The sequence below is a fragment of the Mus caroli genome, chromosome 9, assembly GCF_900094665.2.
Source record: "Mus caroli chromosome 9, CAROLI_EIJ_v1.1, whole genome shotgun sequence".
Taxonomy (NCBI): domain Eukaryota; kingdom Metazoa; phylum Chordata; class Mammalia; order Rodentia; family Muridae; genus Mus; species Mus caroli.
Window position 1 is genome coordinate 101,064,324 of NC_034578.1, and position 17,858 is coordinate 101,082,181.

The 17,858-nt window shown below is 46.7% G+C and overlaps 2 protein-coding genes across 2 annotated transcripts in view; one reads left to right on the forward strand and one right to left on the reverse strand.

Annotated features, from left to right (window-relative positions):
- Positions 1 to 8,795, forward strand: part of Pik3r4 (phosphoinositide-3-kinase regulatory subunit 4) — a 50,117-nt gene extending 41,322 nt beyond the window's left edge. Inside the window, exons 16-20 of the mRNA XM_021172057.1 lie at positions 3,349 to 3,480; positions 6,280 to 6,380; positions 7,272 to 7,360; positions 7,489 to 7,597; positions 8,249 to 8,795. Coding sequence (XP_021027716.1) covers positions 3,349 to 3,480; positions 6,280 to 6,380; positions 7,272 to 7,360; positions 7,489 to 7,597; positions 8,249 to 8,419 — 602 coding nt within the window. The 3' untranslated portion in view covers positions 8,420 to 8,795. The remainder of the gene's footprint in view (positions 1 to 3,348; positions 3,481 to 6,279; positions 6,381 to 7,271; positions 7,361 to 7,488; positions 7,598 to 8,248) is intronic.
- Positions 8,796 to 10,305: 1,510 nt separating this feature from the next.
- Positions 10,306 to 17,858, reverse strand: part of Col6a6 (collagen type VI alpha 6 chain) — a 141,267-nt gene continuing 133,714 nt past the window's right edge. Inside the window, exon 37 of the mRNA XM_021172618.2 lies at positions 10,306 to 12,171. Within this exon, the coding sequence (XP_021028277.1) occupies positions 11,967 to 12,171 (205 nt within the window). The 3' untranslated portion in view covers positions 10,306 to 11,966. The remainder of the gene's footprint in view (positions 12,172 to 17,858) is intronic.

Consider the following 17,858-nt stretch of genomic DNA (forward strand, 5'->3'; position numbering starts at 1 on the left):
TGTTTTTAAAGCGTTTCTGAGTTCTGAAAAGTATATAATCTTATGTGACCCTTGTCACAAACAGAATACAAGCAATTCTTCTGAAAATTGGCTCAACAAGGTTTTTAATTTTTTAAAAAATATATTGCTTATTCTTTGATAATTTCATACATTATGCAAGGTATTTTGAACATACACACTCCTCACTTCTCCCTGTCCACTCCCAACAACCCTTCCCAACTTTGTGTTCCTTAAAAGAAAAAAGAAAAACTGAGTCCAGTTTGCGCTGCCCATTTGCGTGGGTCTAGGCATGCACTGCAGTATGGCGGCCTGCCTGAGGCAGCACACTTGAAGCACACTGATTCTCCTTCCCCAGCATTGTCACTGCTCAGATCTGCTCACTTATGGGTAGGGACGGTGACCCGGACCCCATGCTAGACTGCCAACTAAGTTCTCCTGTGTAGGCAACCACAGCTACTGTGTGCTCAGGAGTCTGTCAGTCCTGCTGTAGCCAGAAGAGTCTGTGTTGCCCTGGTCCTCCCAACTGCTAACAGTCTTCCCACCCCTGTGGCTCCTACGGGGAGCACTGTCTACTGTGTGAGTGTGTGTCTCAGTACTCTGTAACAGCAGGTTTCACACCCATTTTCTTCTCTCTTGAAGACGCCCCTCCCTCCCCACACCACGGCCTCTCTGTAGTTTCCCTGACTCGAAGGTACTCCAGGTTTAACAGGAATCTAAGGATTTGACGTGTGTGAGTGAGGACGTGTGACGTGTGTCTTTTGGGATCTGTTACTTACATAGGATGTTTCTAGTTCCATGCATTTACCTCCACATTTCCTAATTCCAGTTTTCTCTACAGCTGAGTCAAAATTCATCGTGTAAGGTACCACGTTTTCTCTGTCCATTCAAGAGTTAGTGGACACTAACTAAGCTGTGTCCATTTCCTAGCTACTGTGAGCGGAGCAGCAGGAAACACGGATAAGCAGGTGTCTGTGTCGGATAGTGTAGCATCCTTTGGGCATTTGCCCAGGATTAGTGTAGCTGAGTCCTAATGGAAGATCTAGTTCTCGCCCTCTGAGGAGCCTCCACACTGACTTCAGAGTGGCCGTTCCATTTGTACTCCCGGCAGCAATGAACCAGGGCCTCCCCTCTGCCTCAGCCTCAGTAGCATTCATTAATTGTCTAACCAGGGTAAAACCACTCATCCAGTGTCTGTCTCCATTGTATCTTGCCCTTTGCAGACATGGAAGTGCACAGTGCATGTTTTTTTCACTAAACATGCAGTTTATAAGGCTTTCCATTGTCTTCATGTATGCAGAGTTTTAAGTTATTTTTCACTTTCTAATAGATAATTTGTGTACTGCACAGCCATTATCTAACTGGATGGTTGAATTGTTTCTGGTTTGGGGCTTTTCTGAATAAATTTGCTATAAACATTTACAAGTAGGTTTTTTGTAGGAACTAATAATTTGATTTTTCTCAGGTGTATACTGGTGAGTGGGATTACTGATTTAAGAAAATTCTAGTTTTAATTGCAGTACCACTACTGTGTTCTAGTGGATACAGTGTGATATTTTGATACATGCTTATGTTGATGAATGATTAAATCAGGTAATTATGAAATCTGTCACCTTACATATTTTGTGGTAAAGATATTTAAAATCTGCAGTAATTGAAATACATAATACATTAATTATACTGACAGTTCTGTATGTCGTCAGTTACAGTGACAATTCTGTCACTAAAGCATATTCCTTATAAGAAACTACATCGCTTGCCCTAAGCACTGCTCATCTCCTTTTTCTCCCTTCCCTTTCTTCAAAAGTCACATTTTTCCCACAGTGTTTTGTGTGTGGTTTTTTTTTTTTTTNTTTTGTATTTAAAACAGGGTCTTAATGCATCCAGGCTGGTTTCAAAGTACCCAAGAGTGACCTTGAACTTCTGGCCCTCCTGCCTCTATCTCCCAGCATTTGGCTCCTGTGGTACTGGAGATGGAACCAGGACTTTGTATCCTAGGCAAGCATTCTACCAACTGAGCTACATCCCAGGCCCCTCCCTTACAGAGTGTTTTGAGCCTGCTCCTTGGAAATACCATAGTTTCTTCTCCCCGTATACCCAGAAGAGTGAAGGGTTTCTGTTCTTGAGTTTAGATTTTTGGATTCCTTAGTTTATACTGCATCATCATTAAATACCTACCTTTTCCTGTATTCATTTTAACATATTGGAAGATGGCAGCATCCAGAGCAGTTCTAACATTGGATAGTGTGTAGCTAGCAGGTGTGCAAAGGAAAAAGATGTCATGGGCACCCTGAGCAGCTTTGAGGAGGCAGTGGTGCCACTGTGGCTATGGTCGTCTTGTCATGGAGTATGGCAAAGGGACATGGAGAGATCCAACTGCCCTCTGTCCATCTCTCCTGTGGAATTGGAGAGCAACCCAAACACGTGTTCCTGCTCTGCTCAGCTGCTCGGTCTTTTCCTTAGGGTCCATTCTTTATTAGCAGTAAAATACCATGGGGAGGTCGTGTGGGTGCTCAGCCCATTTTCTGCTGTGGTTGGGCACCCATACCTGTGTACAGAGAGTTTTGGAACCGAGGAGACATGGAGATGACTGGAAGCTAATGACACACACAGAACTGTTTTCTCTGTGGGTATCAGGGATGCTCTATGCTCTTCAGGCAGTCTGAATGCTCCGGCTCACCACGTTCAGCCTCATCCTCTCAAACACATCTGGTTTTGTGGGTGCCTTTGGCAGTTAATAACAATGTCAGTATTTAATGAATTATTCATTTTAAATTTGCATTCATTAGACAGTACTGTAATTGCATTATGATAAGCATGTTATTGCTGTCATTTGGCCACTGTGGGTGCTGTTTGAAGCTGGGGCTACAGCCTCATGGGAGCAAAGCCTTTTTTCCTCCCCTTTCTTGGCAATACTGGGATCATGCACAACCCCAAGTGCTTTACTGCTGAGCTGTACCCACAATCCTGGTTTTAGTTTTTATCTTGAAGCACAGCTTCACCAAGTTGCCCAGGCTTGAATTTGCTCTTTAGTACAGGTAGGCCTCAGCCTCCAGAGCGGCTGAGATTTACAGGCCTCTGACAGTGGGCCTGGCAACAAAGCCTTTTCAGAAGTGACAAAGGCAATTCTAAAATCCATTTATCCGGGGCTGGGTATGTTTGTGCATCTCTTAATCTTAGGTGGATCTCTGGGATTTTGAGGCCAGCCAAGGTGACATAATGAGACCCCACCTTAAACAAAGACCTAAAGAAAATATATTCATCCAGAGGTGACACTGTTTGCCATTGTTGTAAATGGAGCGCTGTGTGCTTTGCTTCCATGTTAATGGTTTTGTGCCTTTTCAATTTGAGGCACGAGCAGCGGTGCCATGGCGTGTTGGGACATGAGGTTCCAGTTGCCAATCTCCAGTCACTGTCATCCCTCCAGAGCTCGCATCCGGCGCCTCTCCATGCACCCCCTGTACCAGTCCTGGGTAATCGCAGGTAAGGTGAGGGCTGGCATTCGGGGTGGGAATTGCATTGTATGATGCCGCTGAGACTCTTGCTCCCCGGGAGCTTTTGCTTTCCCTCTGACCCGTGTGCTGGATTCTGTTTTAATGTGGAAGCTGCTCACCATTGTGTTTTAAGTTTGAAACCCATGCCATCAGCCCTTCCTTCTGCTCTACTCCCTTCTTCCACTGTCTCTTATCTTTCACTTCACTTCTTTCAAGCTCCTGTCCCTATTTTTTGTTAAAACCACCAGGGTCTTCCTAGAAATGTAAGAAGAGATGTGAACTCTCTCAGTTGCCATTCTTTCTGACCCGCACCTACGTCTCTCACAGTCCCTTCCTTTCCTTCACCAGCCACTCAGTGTGCTGGTACCTGAGCTATCTTTTTAATGTGTATAGGTGTGTTGCCTACATGCCTGTCTGTGCACTATGTGTGTGCGGTACCCTTGGAGGGCGGATGAGGGTGTCATATCACCAGGAGCTGGAGTTAGGAACTATTGTAAGCTGCCTTATGGATGCTTAGAATCAAACCTGAGTCCTCTGGAAAAGCAGCCAGTGCTCTTCATTGTTGAGCCATCTCTCCAGCCACTGGGACATATCTTTGAAATTAAATTTTTTTATCTGTCAAGTATGGTTGAAAATACCTTATAATTCAAGAATTGAAGTGAAACATCAAACACAGTCTGGCAGGACAACTTAGCTTGATAGATAGTAGCTTTTGATAATCTTAGGTAATTCTTTGGTCCTCTTCTTTCTCATGCATAGCTTACACTGTGGAATCCAGATAGAATCAAAGCAGGGGAAGGAGAAGGGCAGCCAGCACAACTGCCCCACACCTCTCCTACTTCCTGGCCACTCTTCTTCCTCCTCCTGGTGGACTGAGACTGAGCTAATAATAAACCCTGGCATCACTCAGCTAGGAGCATAGCAATGGAAAACCTGACCATATACCAAATAACAGCCAGTTCTACCTTGGTTCTACCTGTGGGCTCTTCCATCCAGTCAGGCTTCTAACAAGACAAGCTTGTCCAAGGAGAGGCTCTCTCTAAAGGCTCCATTAAAAAGAGAGGCTGGCATCGCATAAGATGTGTTGAGTGTCAGGAGGTGTTTGGAAGGTCTGGTTTATTGGAGTTTACAAAGACATTGAATGGAAAAGCCCCCCTGGAGAGGAACAGTGATTTGTGGGGGTGAGGGGTAGTGGGACAGAGAACTTTCTGGGGTCATTTCCCCTTGTTTTTGAGGCAGGGTCACGGTTGTCTCTGTTGCTGAGCTATGTCTTCTAGGCTAGATGCCTTAGAGCTTCCCAGTGATTCTCTCGTCTTCACTGACCACTGGTTGTAACTATGTGGGGATTCCAGATGTGCGCCGCTACATCTGGCTTTTTACTTGGATTTAGGGATCAGACTTGGGCCATTGGGCTTGTGTAACAAGCACTTTACCAACTGAGCCATTTTCTAATCCCAGGCAGTGATTTTTGCAGTATAGAGTTAGGCTGTACTAGGTGATCTTTCTCCCCTTCCAAGGCTGTTCATACTTGGTGACTTATGAGCTGTGTCCTGTGGGTGGGACCGCTGTGATCGCAGAGCCACACCAAAGGCTCTGGTAAGACTTCCCTGCTTGCCTCTTCCTGCTTCTCTTCCTACACTGTTTGGCCAATGTCCTCTCTTTAGGACAGGAGCAGAGCACCTAGACCCATTGCTGTTGGTCACGAGTCTGCCTCCCTCTTGCAGGCATGCTTTTGATTGCATTTAGGGCCCACCTGATATTCCTGAATAATTTACCCCTTTCAAGGTCTTTAATTATATCTTTGAAAATCACTGTCTTTTAAGACAACATTTACAGGTTCTCAGGAATAGGACCTTGAACTATTTGGGGACCATTTTCTTATTTTCTGATTGCTAATGGGCAAACACATGTAGGAGCCAAGTAGTACAAGAGCCTAGAGTGCAATTCATGCAGGCCAAACTTGAGTGCATGTCATGTGCTAGACACTGCCGGAGCTTTTCCTCCCACCCCCTTGTCTGGTCTGCTCCAGCCTCACAACTGCTTCTGTCCCTGCTGCTCGGTTACATTTGTCTATTTAGTGTCCCTACCAGAGCGAAAATTCCTCGAAGTAGGGATTCACTTGCTCTGTTTGCCATCTTTTTCCCAATGCCCAGGACAGTGCCAGTGAATAGTGCCAGCTAAGTCCTGGTATTGTTGCGGCCCCCACCAGCATCATTACCCAATGCACAGATGTGTCAGGGCCATGCTCTCTGCTTTTCTCGCTGGCCTCTCCTCCCTCTCACACATATCCTTCCACCAAACACCCTGAGCTTTTGTGCATGTATTTCTTGCCTACTCAGTGTATTCTGCTGAGATCGGCCACCTGCTGCAGCATCTGCCCAGCTTTTTGGGGCCTGGCTAGAACGTTTAGACTCAGCTCACGAGATCCGCTGCTTCTTCCTCAGCCTGAATGCAGGAGGAGCTCGGCGCTTGCTCTCTTTCTTGTCATCATGCTGTTGCCTGCATCTTGTCTTTTTCCTTTCTCCATCTGTACTGTGCATTCCTGAGGGCAAAGCTGTATGATTGCCTTTCTACCCCATAGTCTCTTCAGGACCTGCCTGGGGGGCAGCATACATATCAACTGTTAGGCCATCAAGAACACTTTTTAACTCACCCAGTTTGGTGATAAGTCATGCTGTTATTTTAAGAGTATTAGCATTTCCTGCAGGATGAAAATAGATACAGGCGGCCTTGCCTTTGCTACAGAGATATGACAGAAGAGCTAACTGTTCTTGCCTTTGTCTCTCAGCTGTTCAGGGCAACAATGAAGTCTCCATGTGGGACATGGAGACTGGCGACAGGAGACTGACTCTCTGGGCCAGCAGCGCACCGCCACTGTCTGAGTTACAGGTATGTCACCTGTGTTTATTGCAAAGGACAATAGTTACCTCTGTCGTAAGCATGTTCAGGCATTTTATCCGGCATGATCTCTCATGAATTTTATTACATATTTAGTTATATCTAATTTGTGTTCTTAATAGCACAGTCATGTGACCAGTGCTGTATGTTTTCGCTTGCAGGGTCTGCTCCATTGGCTGTTTGAGATTTCACATTGGAGCTCCTTAGATGCAAATTAGGCAAAGCCTATTAATGAAGACTGCAGTCCTCTTACATATGCAGGGGTTCCCCTGCCTTAGGATTTTTGCCTTTGCATGGCGGTGTGAAAAGCCATATACATTCACTGAAAGATATTCTTTGAATTTTGATCTTTTCCCAAGCTCTGGTTCTCCTGTGAATCTGTGTGTAGCACTGAGCCATAGCTCCTGGTCAGACCAGGAGGGTAAACAACTAGGTTTAGAGTTAGTGTTGGGCCAGAACCCCCCCTCCCCCCTCCCCCACACACCTTTCTTAGGTCTCATACAAAGAAGCCCTGAAGTAATGGTTTTTATACTGTTTGTGACAGGATCAGAGTGTGTGGCCCAAGCTGACCTTGAGCTGGTGACTCTGGCCTCTTCCAGAGCACTGGAACTACTGGTGTGCACCACCATGCTTGGCCTGAAGGGACCCTGGAGACAGAGCTCAGGGCCTTGCTCATGCTGTGTAAACACTCTGGCCTGAGCTACGCCTCCAGGCCTTCAAGCCAGTAGATGCTAAAGTTCCCCCACAGATGAGAGTCCATTTCCACAGGTTATGTGCCCTGATGGACGAAGTGCTTGTATAGCTACTGACAGTTCACTCACTTCTACTAAAAATGATGTTGTCATTTGTCTTTTATGTGACCACGTGTTTCTGTCTTTCAAGCCTTCACCGCACAGCGTCCATGGCATCTACTGCAGCCCTGCAGATGGAAACCCTATCCTGCTGACTGCTGGCTCGGACATGAAAATAAGGTGCAGTGTGATGAAGAGTGCCTCGGGTTGAAACATGGCAGCTATGACATTGTGCCATTGATCCTAGAGAAATGAATCTCTTCCTGGTACACTGGAGACTTTATTACCATTTATTCCCTCTCCCCTAGGTTCTGGGACTTGGTTTCCCCAGAGAGGTCCTATGTTGTTGCGGGAAGTACAGGTTCCCCACCTGTCTCCTACTACAAGAAGATAATAGAAGGCACCGAGGTTGTCCAGGTGTGGACCTTTGTTTCTTCTCACGTTTGTAGGCACAAAAATAGCTTTGATCAAGATTGATAGGTCAAGATTTCTTTGAAATTAAGACATGTATTTGGCTTTCCTTTCTTCTGGGTGGGACGAGTGGGCATGGAGACAGGGTGTGGCCACAGCTCAGTCACTGTCCTGCGCCTCCCTCTGAGTTCCAGGGCTACAGGTGTGTGTGCCATGGCACCTCCCTCACCGCTGTCACAGTGTAGAGAGGATGAGGAGATACATCAAGGAAGCACCTACGGCTTTCCTTTTGCAGAGGGGACATTTGGGGACAGGGAAGTCATTTGTCTAGGGACACTGAGGTCCTAGGATGGCCATGGCCCTTCAAAGCATGTGTTATTGATAGAAAATATCAGGTGTTCTACCCAGAGCAGGCATCCCATCAGGGTTTAAAAATGCCAGAATATCAATATGCATGCAGACTATACTGAGCCATTTCTAAGTGTCTGTGCCTGCAGTCTGATGACTGGAAACCCAGGCCACTGTGGACTCTGACTCTGTGACATAATGACCTTAGACAAGGCGTTAACTCCCTAGTCGTGGGAATGCTGTTGAGAGATAGAATGAGGTACAGGTTTAACCTCAGGCCTTTGTTTTTGACTTCTACCCACTAAACAGGAAATTCAGAATAAGCAGAAGGTCGGACCGAGTGATGACACCCCTCGGAGGGGCCCGGAGTCTCTGCCTGTGGGACATCATGACATCATCACAGACATTGCCACCTTCCAGACCACTCAGGGCTTCATTGTGACTGCTTCTAGAGACGGAATTGTGAAGGTGTGGAAATAAATCCTGCCGACTTGTATAAAATGCTGTAAAATTAGAAATGTACCATAGCTCAGGACAGAAAGGACTTGTAGAGAAGAAACGTGGTTTTTGAAGTGACTGTTACTGTTTCATGGCTGAACAAATCCCAGCCACAGTGGGGGAGGATGTGGGCGTGGTGACTTTCTTCATGCGCATCTCTGAAGAACCGCCAGATAATAGCACAACCCGGGAGTGCTTGCTGCATATGGAACAGAACAGGTGAGAAGTGTAAAAAGGGACGATGATATGACCAGTTTATTTTCTATGGGTTGTAATGACTGTAAGCCATCATGTAAACACACTTTTGTTATTACAAATGCTATTCAAACTGCAAGTAAACTCTATTCAAGCATTCTGAGAGTTGGGATTGTTTTGGAGAAGTTCTTTAGGTAGTAAACAGGCAGGGGATGAACTCTGACCTGGGCTGTTGCTAGGCAGTGGAGAGGACTCCTGGGACTCTGCTCCTATACACTTTTGTCCCTCCTGTTGTACAGTTGATCTCCTCGGTGTCAGCTCAAGAGCAGTGTGGCTCTGCCTGGACACCACTGTTGCAGGATCTGCCAAAAATTCTCGTCAACTTCCATTTTCCAATGGTAATTATTTACTAAATGCTAGAAAAAGAATGCTCCAGGTAAAAACATTCCAAGCTTTGTAAGGCCCACAGTTGCTTTTCCAGTAAGGCAAAGCTTTTCAAGCTAACAGATTTCAATTTTTATGCAGTTAAATTCTCTTCACATTTCATTCTCTTAGAAAAGGGGTTATGGTTTTCAGAGTATGCCACTTTGAAATTAGTTACCTGAAGATAAACCTAGCTGACTAGATAATCCAAGTCTGAGGAATACCACTTGTTACGTATTTGGCACATTTCATCACTCTCTTGTTAATACCCCAGTTGGTTCCTGACAGTTTACATGTTCAGTCCAGAATTCAACACAGTTTCTGGATAGCTTAAATTGCAGAAGTGTGAGGAAATGCTTGTCATTCAGAAAGGTTCTGACTGGACCATGTAGACTTTGGAAGCGTGGCATGACCGCTGCCTGGTTGTACAGTTCCTATGCTGAGTTCATTCAGAGAGCTGCAGGAGCTGGGGAGTTGTCCATGGAGAACGGGTCTCGGGCATGGAGCTGTTGGATAAGCCATGCGTCTCAGGGTGCTGAGGATAAAGGGACATTTGACAGACAACTGCTCTTGTTCTCCATTTAGTGCCCATTGCTCACACCTGTCCCACAGATGACCCTCTTTGAAAGAAGGTTATTGGTGCAGTTACAACTGATGGCTTAGTGTAGAGATAATGGGAGCCAGATCCATTGGGGTCAGTTGTAATTGACAGTGTAAGACAAGATGCTCCAGTAATGCTAACTGTGCATCTTGCCACAAACTGACCTTACTAAATTTAGACTCGGCTTCACTTTTTCCGTTTCTACTATTTTAGAGACAGAAGTCAAACTTAGGAATTTGGTGTTTTAAATTCTTAATTTTTATGTGTGTGTCTGCACCTGTGTGTGCAGTACCCTGGGGGGCCAGACGAGGGCTGTTTGATCCCCTGGAGCTGGAGTTACAGGCAGCTGTGAGCCACTCAGCTAAACTCCAGCTCTCTGACTGCTGGCCCAGCTCTGGCATCTGGCAGTAAGAACTTTTAGCTTTTGATTTTTCGAAACAGGGTTTCTCTTTGTAGCCCTGGCTGTCCTGGAATTCAGAGATCCACCTGCCTCTGCCTCCTGAGTGCTGAGATTAAAGGTAGGAGCCACCACCTCCAGCCGGGAACTTTTTTTTTTTTTAATGAACTATTTGCAGCATTTTTCAGACCTCTAACCTGTTAAAAGGATTAAAAATATGACCCAAGATGCTAAAATAATTTTAATCACCAAGCAATTTTTACAAAAGGTACTATACTTACTAACACAGGGAAAAAAAAATACATTTTCAAAGTATCTCCAACAATAAGTAGAAAAGTTTCTACGCAACCAAAGTTAATTAGGAAAGTCCCTGCTGTTACAAATACCTCTTAAGTTCTGCCCCGCAGTTTCCTGTACTGAAACATACAGTGTTTCTGAGCCCCTAAGCACCGTGAGGATACAGGAAGCTGACCTGCACCTGAGTACTGACTGACTGTCACTCCTGGCTTTCATGCGTCCCAGAAGGCGCAGGAGGCTGTCTCCATGCAGTTGCCCCAGGAATGGCAGCACAAAGGGTTAAAAAAAAAAAGTTACTGCACATGGCTCATCCACCCAGATTTCCTGACCAGGGGTATAGAGAAGAAGATCTGAATACACTCTTCTGGCCTGCAGTGGTAGTAACCTACTTCCCACACACAGCTCCCTTTCCTTCTGAAGACAGTGACATTCTGCCCGACTGCGCCATTGGTAACTGGGGATCGAGCTGTAGACTGAGGTATGATTTGGGTGGTAGGCCTCAACACAGTGCCACTTTGATGTTTAGTTGAGCATACCCTACTCTAAGAAGAAAGATGGAGAAAGATTGGGACGGGGAGGCAAAGCCACCATAGAATACTTGAGGGGCTGGGCTCTGAGACTCAACCCAGATTTCAGGATTTTTCTTACATCCCAAAGCTCACTTCAGTTTCATTCCAAGCTCCACCAGTCCTGCTTTGAGCCGCTCACTGTAGCCCAACGCTTGCTGCCCGGTGGGGTAAAGGGACCAAGTCTAACTCATGACAGTATGTGTTGCTGCTACTCTTCCTGTCTAAGGAACATATAGATTACTAAAAAAATAATAAATGACCAAAGCAAGGAAGAAAGACCAAAAATCGACTGAAACAGCTTGGCAGGAAGTTCTATACAGCAAACCCAGTCCACGAGCCTGACTCGGGTTCCTGGAGAACTGGAGTTTCCCAGTGAGTTTAGGAGACAGAACTGGGAAGGGTCTCTCTCTGCTTCTAACCAGACCAGGCAAAACCAGTTTAGAAGGCCAGAGGCAACCTTCTGGCACAAGCCATCCCAGGCCAGCCAGTCTACCCAGACACTGCTGTGCTGAAATCAAAGTCCCAAAGGTCAGATTGCCAAAACCAATGTTCCCAAACCAGCATTCATTTCTAGGGTAAATGTTTGCTAACTCCACAACATTGAAGCCCTCTTATTAAACAGACGAGCCTTAAACCATAGCACATTAAAAGGGCGACTTTGCACATGGAAGACAGAGCAGAGGGTTGCAGTAAAGAGTTTACATTGGCCCATGTCCACATGCATACACTGTCAAAACAAGTCAACTTCAAAATTATGTCTCCATTCAACTTTCAAAATCTCTGTGTGTGTGTATGTGTGTGTGGTGGTGGTGGTGGTCTTCCATCTCCTCATAGTTAAGCTAGAATTGTCTGGAGTCGTCAAGTAAACATACAAAATAGATCTTAATCCCATGAGTGTAGGGGGTCAAGGCACCTGACTGCCTACAGCCACTGGCTTGTTCTTCCCTCCAGAGCAATCCTCGGATGCTGGTGAGCAGCCCAGTTAAGAACTCGGAGGTCAGGGGTGGATCTGGTGCTAAGTCAAGAGTCTGACCATGGCTAACTTGTTCAGGCACTTCGTTTACCGAGTTTGGAAGTAGCTTTCATTGCTTCTTTCCCCCGTTTAAAGGCATAGCGTGTGCTTCTGGAAAGACTTGGAATAGTAGCTCTGCCCCCTTTCAGCATACTTGAAAGGCGTTTTTTATCTTGAAAGAGCTTTGCTGCCTCTGCTGCGTGGTCTTTGAGGTTGGCTTTCTGTGGTCCTGGAACAAAGCTGCACAACAAAAAGAGAGAACAGCACACGTGAGGCCGAGCCCGACCAGCCCAACTGGCTCCATGGCAATCTTTCTTCCTAAGCCATTATCCCTGCTTCTTCATCCCACCCCTACAGGGTAAATGTAAGAAATGTTTTAAGTAGAGATTGATATTGGCCTATCATGGTGGTGATAATACAGGGGAGAAGAGGAAGGAGAGAGAACACTAAAGAATTTCAAAAAAGCCATATAGGAATATTTCGTAAGTGTATTTAATAAAGGTATGCATGTGCATACATATATGTGTGTACCTACATATATCTATGTGTTGTGTATATACATATACGTGTGTATGTGTGTACATAGATAGGTATGTGCGTATATCTATTTTTAACAGGTACACTACATGAGGTGATTGATGCTGTCCCTAAGAGCTATGATGCCCTCATCTAGCAAAACCTGCAGTGCCAGGCTTAGGAAACGCCTCCTTCAAGCTGTTGGCCAAGAGAATACAAGTTTGCATAGCAATGTGGGCTATTGCCCTTGCTCTTGGTTGCCTTTGAGAACCTGAAGGCAAAAGCCTGTTGCTGAGGACACTCTGGGCAGGGGCACTTAGAGGAATTTGACTGGACCTGATCTAGAAGCAGCCTGCATGAAGAGCTGCCAAGGGAGAGGAACAACTGGTAAGCCTACCCAGGGGAAGCCTATAAGCTGCAGTGACCTGACAGCAAGAGTGCACCCAAGGGTGCAATAGTAGCCCCTTTTGTTGGGCAGCTAACAGCTCTCTATTTGATCATGAGGCCTGCTCAGTGGGAGAGAATGTACACCTACTACTGTAAACCTGGCCAACTACCTACCCACGGCTGGAGAGCCATAGACTCTAGAGAGCCTTCTGCTGCCATCTTCCTAAGTGAATACAAATCCTAATTATTCTAAGTACCTGTCTTCGTATCCATAGACAAGTGTATCTTTCAAGCCCCACGGAAGAAGCTTCCTTTTGCAACAGACCTGTTCAAAATACAGACAATACATATCCCTGGGGTACCCGACCGCAAATGACAGATCTGCAATGCAGTCCCTATATCACTTAGGGAACACTGTGAAGGAGGGTGGAAAGATTTTAAGAACCAGAGGACCAGGATGCCTGCTGTTTCAGAGTCCCTTAGTCATGACAGGAAAAGCCTGCCCATGAACTCTCAACCTCATGCTTGCATGAGCCAGTCCAACATGCTGACATCACCAGTTGAATGAATACCAACAGGGATGGGCAAAAGTCACACGCTCCCATCCTTAGATGAAGAGCCAGCCACAGGTGGCAGTGGCTTCTGAGAGGGAGAAGCAACTTCTTCTAGGGACAAGCTCCTGCATAGGTTGTCCAGTTCTAAGTGGTCAGCCCTGGGTACATGTGGGCAATGCTAAATGGACCCAGAGGTTGTATATACGTGTGTGTGTGTGTATGTGTATGTGTTTGTGTGATATATATATATATATATGTGTGTGTGTGTGTGTGTGTGTGTGTGTGTGTGTATCACATATGAGTTTGGAAGGGAATATGGAAGGAGTCGGGCAGTTGAAGTGATGAAGATGCAGTATTCATGTATGAAGTTCTCTAAAATCTTAAATTTTCTTACATTTATACAATGCTTTTGGTCATATTCACCCACCACTACCCTCCTGTTTCCTTGAGTGCCCATCATCCCATTGTCTCCCTAACATAATGTCCTTTGTTTGTCATTAATAACCCTGCATTCAGTTAGTGCTGCCCGCATGCCCATGGGTGTGCATCATCCAATGGCCACTTTGATAAAGGAGCGCGACTCCCTGCAAAGGATGTCTTCTGAGTCTAAATAGCACTGTTCTCAGGCTTGGCTAGCTCATCTGTGGTTCTTCCCTGCCTTTTCCCGCTTGTTTCTTTGATTATATCCCATCCCTTAGGTGTAAGGACAGCACAGCTGCAGAGGTGGTAGTTTGGTTCCCAGCACCCACGTAGGGCAGCTTACCCAGCTCTAGGGCATCCAACACCGTTAGCCTCTGAAGCCGCCATACTCATGTGCACACACTCGCCATGGAGATATATACATATAATTAAAAATAAACCTTTTGAAAAATCATTAGATTGGCAACTACTTCTAAGCCCAACCCTGGCACCTTTTCCACAAAGGGTCAAACATGTTAAAAGCCTTTCTTTGTGCTGTTTTGTTTGGGGCTGGGGTGGTATGTGTGTTCCTGTGTGTGTGCATGCCCATGGGTGCTTGTGCAGAGGGCAGAGGACATGCCTGGTATTGGTCCTCAGGCACCATCAGCTTTGGTTTGAGACAGCTGGCTGGTAAAAAGTGGCCAGTGAGCTCCTGGTGTCCTTGCCCCTGCCTCTTACTGTGGGGCCTTGGGATCCAAATTCAGGCCCTCAGTGCTTACATGGCCAGTGCTTTATTTAAGTGCTGGGCCCATGCCTTAGCTTTGATGGTTATTCTTTCTACTGTTACAGATGGGCGTTTGTATTTGATAAAGCATTTAATAAGCATCTTAGTAAGGATCATTGACTGCCTGGGGTTTGTTCTGATTTGTCTTCTACTGTGTCTTGTTTGGGAGAATACTTTGCTGGCTGGTAACTCCAACAACAGGCATCACAACAGGAATTCGGATAAAATAATTCCGATTTTTTCAACTGGAGCCTAGCTCTAGTGAACCTTATAGAAAGCAAGATGTGGCATGTTCTAGATAAAACGGGAGTGGTACTGACTGTAGCTTTCCATTCCTTGTGGTCACAGATTCCTCCATCTGTGTAGATAATCGGGAGGCAGCCATGCTCTGCTTCCTGAGTAGAGGCAGTGGGATGAGTGGCCCAGATGAGCTTGCTTCTATTTCTAAATGTATGTGTGTGTGTGTGCACGTGCATACCCATATACATGCATACCCATATACATATCGTGCATCCAGAAAATGTACTTTAGAAAGCAAATGTGTTGTTCATGTGGCAGGGATGCCTGCCCATTTTTACCGCCCACCAATTTAGGCTCTGCCTGTCTCTGCTTTGGAGTCTGGCACAGCACATAGGCAGCTTTGTGTCTTCAGTAAAAGTAAATCTCGGAGCAGAGCTGAGTGCTTACACAAAGCCTTGCTATGGTCTCGCCCTCTGGCCATCTGTCTTGATTGCCTGTGGCGGGAGTCCACACCCTTTCTGCTACAGACCAGCTTCGGTATGTTTCCTCAAATCCACAGGTAATCCCGAGTCACGGCATTCTCGGGGTGGCATCTCATCTGTCTGGCCAGCCCCTGTGCCTAGCAGGCAGACTCCTCAATCCCATGATCCTCTCTGCCTTGCTCCACTTGAAAGGCCCAGGAGGGGAGCTTCAGAAGCAGTCCTTACTGCTCTCATCATCATCTTGGGTTACTTAGGGGAGGCCTGGGGAGTTCTGGGCGATTACACCACCAGGGAGTTCACGGACAGTGGTATACATTCCACATCTCAATTCCTTGGTGCCCCAGCCACTTGGCCACTTCAGATTCATAGGAGAAGCTGAGCCTCCTCTGTATCAAGGGCACCGCGGAGAAGGAGAGATTCCCTGTTTAAACGCCCCGAGGATTCTGTCTTCCCACTTGATCCTGTCTTCAAACAAAGCAGTTTCTAAAATTGCCTCTCGAGTGTGTCAGTTAGCGCAGACACCTGCCTTTGCAGTCGGAGCTGGCTGCAAATTTGTCAAGCCCGGTAGGATGAACACTTAAGCCTCTGCCTCAGAAGGCAGAAGAAAGCATTTTCTTCTATGGCTGTTCTACCCTCCCTCACCGTGACAGTTTTTCATTTTTCTTTGATGTTGGGCTCTGGCATGGAGACACACAGTATCTTCTGGTGACCCCATCCCATGGCTTGGCCTGCCAGCTTCTAGACAGATTCCCAGATGCTGGGCCCCTTTCGTCAGTTAGCTAGCTGCTGGGCACAGTGCCTCAGAATATCACCACCTTCCTGCTAGGATGGCTGGGTGGAGACAAGCAAAGACAAAGGCAGGGATGCCACTGCTTCCCAATACAGCGTGCCAGGCCACAAGCCCCTGTGAAGGGAATAGGAAAGGGAGGCCAGGGGAGCCGGAAGATGCTGTCACTGGAATGTAGAAACTGGGGAGGCAGCAGTAGGTGGATTTCAAGTGAACAGAGGCTCTGAGCCCCCAGTGAGGAATTTCTTTTTCCATCACTTAGAAAACCCAAAATTCAAAACTAACAGCAGTTACAGTGAGCTAAGCCTCGGTGCACAGCCCTCCAGAGTTCCTTGAAGCTGCCACACCTGTCTCAGCCCAAGTGTCAGTCCAGTCAACTCTAAACAGTGCCAGGCACCCGCAGCAGGGGGCGCCCTACTCCTCTTGGACTAGCTTCACGGCCGCTTTACGCTGGACTTCAGAAACATTTGCTGCTGGACAGTTCCCTTGCTCGCTTCATGGCTGGAGGGAAGCCAGAGCCTCCAGGCAGGAGCTTCTCAGGGGTCCTTAGCATCCTGGCTGGGAATGCCTGCCCAGTCCTGATGATCACACAGAGGGCACACACTCCAAGGGAGACACACCAAGCCTCCCTAATGCTAACGGTGTCTGTCTAAGCATGAGCCAGCCGCTTGGTCATGGCCTACAGCTGCGTGTTAGTGCAGTCCCTTACCAAAGAAGTGCTTCTAGCTACCTGATAGCTCCGTGGGCCAAGAGCTTGCCACACAACTTAAGGACTGGAATGGGATCCCCAGAACCCATTAAACTGGATTCTGCAGCCCTGTAAGTCCAGCATGGCAGGAGGTAAAGATGCTATCCCTGAAGCGAGCCTGCCAACCAGATTTGCTAGACCATCATGCTGCCTCAGAGAGGGGACTGTGACCCCCGTACAGGAGGAGATTGATCAAGGACGACACACATTCATGCACATCACACACAGAACGGGGAAGTGATTGATACCGTGGCCACAACCATCTTACATGCTATCCTTAACATTCTTTAGCAAACTTCTCTTAAAGACATTCTCTTCTACACACCAGGAAGCCCATCCAATCACGTCAGTGTATTGTCCATACTCAAATCTCCCCAGATGTTTCCAAGTCATGGCTATATTAGCCTTGTCTTTCTGTTCTAGGATCCAATTAAAGTTCAGAGATTAGCTTCCCTGTCTTTAGTTCTCTCACCCCAAAGTTCATTCTTATCCCTTCATCCATGATGCAAGACCTACAGTCTAACAGTTCCACACCCTGGGGTTGCCCAGCGATGATGGTCTCATCATTAACCTCTAGTCAAGCATTTCCGGCAAGAACTTCACACACGTGATGACTGTGTGTCCCACTCTGTCACCTCAGACTATACAGACTGCACATAACACCTGCACCTCGGAAGCCATGCAGCACCAGCTGTTGACACCCAATAACTTGAGGTAGGCTCCTGGATCCCACAGTGCACGCTAGAGACCCAACTCCCCAAAGCTGGACTCTGACCTCACAGGAGCTTATGCTCCTGTGCATACCATACTTACAGCGAGCGATACATTAGATAAATCACTCCGTGCTTCTTTCTGGACTTGCTGTCCGAGACTAGGCTCGGGGGACTCAGACCATCTCACCCTCTAGACATGACACTGGTAGGGGGCTATGTTTTGTTTTAACTGTGTTTTTGCTTCTCTGGAGGATCTCCATTGTCTTGGGCTGGGCTTGGTCTTTCCTCACCCGATCCCGAGTGTGTCTTGGGCACCA